Below are 8310 nucleotides of genomic sequence, written 5' to 3' on the forward strand. Positions count from 1 at the left end.
TGCAGCATTATCTGTTAGTTACTGTAGATGTTGACAAATAAGTCGAGCCTTGAAGAATCCCCTCCAAAAGTGGGGTGGCAGGGGATGTAGCATCAAGTGCGAGAGAAAGCTGGTTTCCCACCTTTGTCATTTGTTCCACGTGACTGTGTCTTAGATTTCTGCAGTGCAGCCTATAATGCCTGCTTGGTCCTATGCATGCAGTTTAAAAGTGCTGGCCAATAAAGCGTGCGTTTGAGAGTTGGGAAAGTGAGGCTGACCCTTAATGCGAGTAAAGCCTGTCATGGCTGAAAAGGGTTGAGTGGAAGTTAACGTGTGCTTCCGGCCTATGCAAAATGTCTTTTTGGGGTCGCCTCATTTTTGTGGTTGACTTATACGTCGCGACCTATGTTTATCAACTGGGTAGAGGTCTTTGCTCACCTTCCCAGAACAAAAAGACGGTGTAGGAAAGCATTGGTAAACAATAGAGAGACGGCTAAGTCGCTATGATTTTAATGTTTTTCTGAGCTGAGGTACCGTGAACAGAGTTGTCCATGATTCATTACTTTTTTTTGTGGTTTTTAACTCTGTCTTTTTGCAGGCCGAAGGAAAAATTCCTGAAATAGCGTTCGTGAAGCAGCTTTGAAGAAAGCAAGCATTACACTACCCCTTCTGACCCAAGGCTTTTAAAGCCTTTAGAGCTGGGTCTCTGGATGATTTTTTTTTAAAAAAAAAAAAAAGAGCTAAATGTTGCTATAAAAGATATATGTTAAGTATAATGTGAATTTTTCTTGCTAACAAGACTCATGATTTTTTTTAAACTAATGCACTGCAGTTACTGTTTCTCAGTCAGACCGTGTAAATGTTATCCTAGCCCTTGTAGCTTCCTGATTTCTGTGTATAGTCTGTGCCAGTGTTTTTCCCATAGATTTTTTTAAGGGGGGGGAGGGAGGGAGGGAGAAATGGGGAAAGTTTTGTTGAGCTTCGTGAGAAATTTGGAAGTAGGAATCTTCCTTATATCCTGGGTGATAATCGGGCTTTGTAAGGGTTGGGTGTTGTACAGGACTCTGGGCTTGTTGGCTCCAGTAGTGTGTGGTGAGTAGGGATAATCAGGTGAATTTGTTGCCTGTTCTTGACTTGCCATCACACTACACACAGAAGGTGGAGCTATGACCTTTCACCCCTCTCCCAAGGCTGTTTTTATCATTTTTTAAAATGGTAGGCATTGTAAACCCACATTGCTTGAAGTGCTAAGCCGTCTCTGGTGAGTTTGCACCAGATGGAAGGAAAAGGTCATGTTAGTCTGGGAAGGGATGGCACTTCGCCATCACCTTAGACTGACCGAACACCCCTGCTTCGTTCAAAAGTCTTCTTTGTGATATTTAGCACTCAAAGCTTGGTTCCTAACCCCCTCCAATCAAATTTTGTACTTGCTTACCCTTTCTAAGCTTATCTTAATTTGTTCCACTCCAGCAAGCTGGGCTCTTATCCCAGAACCCAGGGAACCACCCCCTCTCCGAGCTCCAGACCTGTGCTGAGGGTGGGAGTTAACAGACAATGGTAAACAAACAGGAACTGGTCACCCCCATTGATCAGATTATCATAACTTTCATTTGTTTCCTTCACTAATTTTGGAAGCCTTTTTCTTAAATCTCCCTTTATTCATAACAAGATGAAAGCTTTTAAACACAGTCTTGACTTGACAAGCAGCCATCCCCGTTCTAGTTCCTGGCTGGCTTTGGCCACAACCCTTCCACTGTTGAGCAGAGGGACTGGTTTTGTCACCCAGGCTGAGAAGGTCACCCCACCTGTAAAAGGGACCGTCAAAATGGTGAAGTCTGGGTGTGTGCTTTTCTTTTTGGAAAAAAACATACACTGTAGTGGCTGCAGTCTTTGTTTTGTGTCTCTACCCCTTGGCCCCAACCACTCGGACCACCTCCCTTGTATTTCTTGCCTCCAGCTCCCCCCACCCTGGCTTGTAGTGGCCACTCTGAAGTGATAACCTAACGTGCTCTGCACCATCAAATAACTATGTCTCTGCAGTGCACTTTCATGTACAAATTGCTCCCAGTCTCCTCTTGTTTGGTGTCTTAATGAAACAGGTTTTTAAGCCATCTGTTGAGGCCAGATCGCTAGTCGAAGTTTGATGTCCATCTGCTTGTGTGGGTCTGCACATCCACCTTCTCAACTCTGCTCAGGAGATTCCTGTGGGGTCAGGTGCGAAGGAGCTCTGTAGATCCCCTCGATTGTCTGTCTTGTGCTGAATTCCTGCTCTTTCGAGCGGAGCCTAGGTGCTTTCTGTCCTGAAAAGGAGAAAAGAAATGACAGAGTGTTGTTGCTTTGCACAACAGCTTCTTTCAAGTAGTCCCTACCACTGAGATGAAGTCATACAGACCTGGAATGTTCTCAACTTGGTACCCTAACTTGTGTTAAGTTGATCTCAGTTGGAATGTGGGTTGGGGGCATGGGAATAGTTGTTAGCTAGGGAAGGGTGGTTGGGTGGGCGAGGGGGTTGTTTGTTAGGCTGGGGAAGGATGGGGGTTGTTTGTTAGGCTGGGGAAGGGTGGTTGGGTTGGAGAAGGGGCTAGTTGTGAGGCTAGGGATGAGTGGGGGGGTATTTGTTAGACTAGGGAAGGGTGGTTGGGTCGGGGGACAATACCTGGCTAGGATTTCCAGAGTGAACTCGGACCAGGCTTGATAGCTTCAGCGGTCCCAGTGATTGACCAGACTGCTAATGTTCACTATCCAGTGATTGGAGGCCTTTGTCCCAGTCCCTTTAGCATTAGTAAAGAAAGGTGCAGGTTGAGCACCGCACCTACGTACAATATGAAGGTGCTTCGAATGAAAAATCCGATCCAAGTGACTGGGAGCTTCACCCAGATGTGGTAGTATAAGAGTCTAGCTGTCTATAGGACATTTTGCAGTAGCTCTTCTGTATGCGTGTGTTTGGGGGGCGTGGGTGGGTGGGATGGTGGAGGGAGTGGGGAGGTAGGGGTTGGGGGATGGGTGGGGATAAAGGTTGGATCTTGCAGCTCTCATTTCTATTGCCTGTCTATGGTGTTGTGGGAATTCTTTTAAAGTTATGGGCCTGTGAAAGTGGATGTATGTATGCGTGTGAGAGTGAGGGATTGAGATACAGTCTGTTACTTAAGAGCTATTGTATTTCCTGATACTGTTTCGTTTGTAACGGCCTTTCTGAGCTTGAGAAAGAAATGCAGGCTGCAGCACACTGTCTCTCTCCACAGTTCCCAGGTGCTGCTGAAGGGTATTGGGTTAGTGGTACAGTCTTCACCCCCGCCCCTTTTTTTTAATCCTGGGAATCGCTTGGTTTTCATTTGGTTGAAGGTTTGCTGACAAAGCTCAGTTGTTGACACTTATTCACTAAGTGGCGTGCTCTTGTTGTTAAACCCTTATAAATCCAGTTACCCTTCTGAACTGTCCCATATACTAATACCTTTCATATTCTGGCACAAGAGCAAAGTTGGATGTTTTTCTTTTTCGGGTGTTGTACTGTATCTCCGATGGGTTATTCATGGGAAAACCAAGAATGAAGGAGCTCTCTTCGCCTGGGATCAGGTCGAGGCAAACGCGGTTGAATCGTCTCTGTGGGCACCGGGGTAGTTGGCACATCAGCACTGCCTCTGACCTGCTTGGATTCAGTGATCAGTCACCTCTCGCAAACAGAAGTAGAACCTACCAGCTGCTGCTCGCTCAGTGCTCAATGTGACCGGCGCGATTTGTTTTTAACCCACACACTGGGTGATTAATTCAAAGAAATAGGAACATGAGCCCCATAAGGAGCCAGCCTGTTAGCTCACCAGTCAGATGCTAGCTTTGTGCTCTCGGTCCAGAGGATGTGCCTTGAGGATTTATGGTGCAGTTCGGTGTTATTTGGCACAGCCCAGCTTCTGTTCCACCATGCCCTCCATGGTCACTGATGCTTTATATATTTATAAAAAATGTATACCAAAAAAGTCAAAAGCTCACCCTCCCTCCCTTCTGTGCCTCAGCTCCCTCCGGTTGGCAGCAGCTACAGGTTTGGGAAGGTTTGAGCCAATGTGGAGAGACACAAGAATTTCAAACCATTGAGTTGTGTTCATTATGGATATTGCACGCCTTCCCTCCTGTTGGCTAAATGTTACCCTACTTCTTGGAAATTGGCAGGTGGGGAAAAAGTCCTTGTTCAAATTTGCCCTCCCACCTCATTCATTTTGCCCTCAGAACATTGAGTCCCCGATTGGAAGCCCCATTCCCCTTCCACTCTTGCCATTGTGAAGACCGAAGGACTTTTAATTTTATAAAAAATTCCAATTTCCTGCAGTTCAAACCATCCATTATCCATCAGCCTGAAGAGGCAGTGCCTCCTCTCACGGAGTAACTGTCTGTCAGACAGGAGAAACTGTCTGCGACTTTCGTTTTCTGAAGGTTGCCACTGAATGTTTCTTGATGGTTCTGTACTTGTTCCTCAAACTTCACAAGATTTGTGTTCATCACAATTCAAGCTGAACCGATGCCACGCAGTCATCCCTCAAGGCATCATCTCTCAAATGTAGCATCCAGCACTTGTAATTTATTACCTGTTGTTGCCAGAGGTGGACTAAAAGTGGTCTGGAGATTGGAATTTACTTTAGACAGAACCCAAAGCATGGGATCTTGCCCAACACAGTAGGAAGTGGCATGACATCCTCCAAAAGTAATTTTTGTTTTTTTTTCCCCTTTTGCATGCAGTTTCTCTGGTTAAATGTGCATTGCACGGTTTATTATTTAAAGTTTTCGTCCTACCCCAGGCATCCACACTGTCACTTCAGTGATTGCACCCTGGTCGCTCTCAGACATGTTTGGTGCCTGCACCCTGCCTGGTGCTGACTTTGCCACCATATTCTTGAATGTATCGGGCAGGGATCTGACCCAGAGTGGTGGAAGATGGCGCTGCCTTGCCCTTGCCCTTGCCCTTGTCTGCCCCAGAAATTGAGCAGGAATGGGAAGAATCCTGGGACAGGTTTCTTGCCACTGCTTTGATCTGAACGGTGTGTGCAACACTGATTTTTAGGGAAAAGGTTCATTTAAATAGGATTTGGATAAGGGAAGGTGGGGAGTTGTGGTGAAAACATTGCTTTCGATATCTGCTAGCCAACAGGATGGAAAGCTTTAATGCCTGTTATTGTGTATGGTGTAGGTGACCTACATTGGACTGTTGTGTGATTTGTTGTTTATCCCAAGTGGGTTTTTTTTTGGCGGGGGGTGTGGAAAGAGGAAGGAGTGTTTTGGAATTAAATTCCCCACCTTGTTACCTGTGTTTTTGTCCCACCCAGATCAGACACCTTGCAGTTTGGATGATAGCACCAGGCTGCTATCTGTGCCTCACTGAGGCACAAACTGCTCGAAGCTGTTGGGACTGATGGAGCCATTGGCTCATCAGCTTCTGCTATCCCTGAACAGTTTACAGTGGGAGACGCCATGGTCTCTGCTTTGGATGTCTTGCAGTGTGAGCTGGCAAAGGGAGGAAGTTGAATGGTTTTGGCATGCTGGCTGTCCTATACTTTCTGCAATTTTACCATCCTTTGAGTTCTCATGGTTAAATGTTCTGGAAAACCAGTTAATCGATTGCCAGAGTTTTTAATGGCTTGAGAACCAGTTGATCTGCAGAGGGGAAGGAAGTTACTGCCAGAGTGTTATTTGGAGGAAAGTTGCTGATAATCTTGCATTGCTGTCCTACTTTGAGCTTTTCTCTGTACCGATCCCCACTGCACCCTAGACCACCCAAAAAAAAAAATTTTTTAAATCCATTGAATTTTTTTGATATTGTTGGAAGGTGACAGTTAAAGGAAGCAAAGGCTGGAATTGCTTTGCTGCTGGAGCACCGAAAATGCTCATCGCCTCCTGCAGCAGTAGGCAAAGGCGTAGCCTTGTACAAGTTACTCCTTAAACACAGTCTCGCAACGTTCATCAGTTTCCAGATTGCGCTGTTAAGAGTTGGATCCTGTCTGGTGCCTCAAAGGTGAAGATTGAGTGCTTATCCAGTGTTGGGGGAGCTTCGCGGTTGGACCTTCCATTGCCCTCCCCCCCACCCCAGCCACGGACCTCCATTTGTCGATCTGCCTGAGTCGTGTTTGAAGCTGCCCCTCTTGACGAGGGAACTTTTTGAGAGTTGCACGGCTGCAGCTGATCAGAACAACGTCCTGAATGCTCTGCCTGCCCTTCGGCGATGTCCTGCCCTGAGCTTCCTGCTGTTCACCTTCCATCTCCAGCGTGCTGCCGTCCCACAGCCTGTGTCCGAACCTACACCCCACAGTGAAATCTCACAGGCCCCTTTTTAACAAACAGACTGAAAATGCAGTCCCTAACGTAACAGTCCAGTGTGGGTCCCTCCTTTTGTCAATTTTGAGACTTTGTTTATGTTAGAGCATCTTGCAGTGAAATGCTTATAGTTGATGTACTATTCTAAGAGTCTCCTTTTACAATGTGGTCCGACTTGCAGTCAAATTTCATTTTACTACGTTGTAACTTTCTAATTTCTATGAAAAATAAAGCTTGTAAATAAAGAGGTTTTTTTCTGACAATACCCAAGACTGCATTTATTTGTCCACGTGGGAAGTATTTCAAGTATCTTTGGAGGTTAAGGACTTGGAGCAACTTGCACACAGAAAGATGGCGTTAATGCCACTGGCATACAGGTCCCTGGAACAGGCTGGCCTAGAGGGCATAATTCACTTAGAATGAGCTGCTTACTGCGAGGGTTAATACAGCACACTGATGACTGTGTGAGAGGGTGAATACAGGACACTGTATCAGACTGCTGACTGTGTGAGGGTTAACGCAGCACACTTCTGACTGTGAGTGAGGTCTAATAAAGTATGCTAATAGAGTGCTGAATGTGCAGGTTAGTGCACCACACTGTTATCAGACTGCTGACTGTGTGAGGGTTTATCCAGCATACTGCCATCAGATTGCTGTGTGTGAGTATTAATACAGCACACTACTTGCTGACTGAGGAGATTAATACAGCATACTGCTGAATGTGAGGGAATAAAGCATACTGCTATCGTACTGCTGTTTGTGTGTGAGGGCTAATACAGCATGCTGCTATCAGACTGAGGGTTAATTGTTATTGCATTAGATTGAAATGTAAAATTCAGTCATCTTTCGATTTTCACTGAAGTTCCTCTGTCCTGTCATCCTAATCTCTTTTTTTTAAATCCACTTATGTGGAATCTGGACTTTGCAGAGTTTACAATCTCAAATTTCTATTGTCTCTGCTCCCTTCCCATGGGTAGGTATTAAGGCTCGTGCACAAGTGACATGGCAGTGTTAGAACCACTCAACTGGAGCAGTTTGTACCATGAAGGTGTGTCGATAATTTGGATCCTGCCCTGCTGTGTGGTAGTTGACCCCAGCACCTTTCACAATTGCATGATTGTAGATAATACTGGGTGAAAGTAGGAATAGTGCTCTGTATTAACTGCGCCCTCACCTCACGTTGACAAAACATTGTTGTAGATGGAACTGGCTTTACCATGCATTCTTCTCAATTTCATTCAGACTGTTCAGGCTTCAGTCAGGACAGCACAACCCTTGAACCAGGGGTAGCATGGTGGTTCAGTGGTTAGCATTGCTGTCTCGCAGCATCAGGGGCCGGGTTCGATTCCAACTTCAGGCAACTGTCTGTGTGGAATTGCACATTCTTCCTGGGTTTGCGTGGGGTGCTGCAGTCTCCTTCTCCAGTCCAAAGATGTGCAAGTTGGTGTGGGAGTCCCAGGGCTACAGGGACAGGGTAGGGGTGTAGGTTTTACACTCTTTGGAGGATCTGTATGGACTTGATGGGCTGAATGGCCTGCTTCCAAACGGTAAGGATTTGATCATTCTATGAAAGCTAATGGGAGTGGCCAGGGACCTAGTTTCAACAGTAAGTTAGTGGATTGCTGCTGTATGACTGAAATTGGGATAGATAGACTTGTGGATCGGGGTTTTCCACAAATCATCCAGGGAATTCCTTCCACGTCTGTCAGAGAGAGAGTGGGAAATTGCAGGGCATTTGCAGCCAATGCAGGAGGGTTTATCTGAAACCACTGATGCAGATGGGCCAGTGATTATCCCCACTGCAAGGTTACAGAAACAACCCTGGTTGGACCATGTGTTTAGTGAGCTTTATCAAAGGATCAAGTGGTACTCCTAATGCCAGGGTTAACTCAACTGCATGTTTCCCAATAAGGACTTAACAGTGACATAATGCAGATAGGTCCTCTTTTGATTTCCCCAACTGAAAGACAGAGCAGCACTCTCACAGCGCTGACCCTCCGACAGTGCGGCGCCCCCTCAGCGCTGACCCTCCGACAG

At 46.1% G+C, this 8310-nt stretch overlaps 1 protein-coding gene across 2 annotated transcripts in view; it reads left to right on the plus strand.

Annotated features, from left to right (window-relative positions):
* Nucleotides 1-6538, plus strand: part of nxf1b (nuclear RNA export factor 1b) — a 155641-nt gene extending 149103 nt beyond the window's left edge. For both annotated transcript variants that reach the window (XM_048619786.1, XM_048619788.1), the window contains one exon: nt 578-6538. In XM_048619786.1, coding sequence (XP_048475743.1) covers nt 578-622 — 45 coding nt within the window. In that variant the 3' untranslated portion in view covers nt 623-6538. The remainder of the gene's footprint in view (nt 1-577) is intronic.
* Nucleotides 6539-8310: the final 1772 nt, after the last annotated feature.

The sequence above is a fragment of the Rhincodon typus genome, chromosome 43, assembly GCF_021869965.1.
Source record: "Rhincodon typus isolate 14 chromosome 43, sRhiTyp1.1, whole genome shotgun sequence".
NCBI lineage: Eukaryota > Metazoa > Chordata > Chondrichthyes > Orectolobiformes > Rhincodontidae > Rhincodon > Rhincodon typus.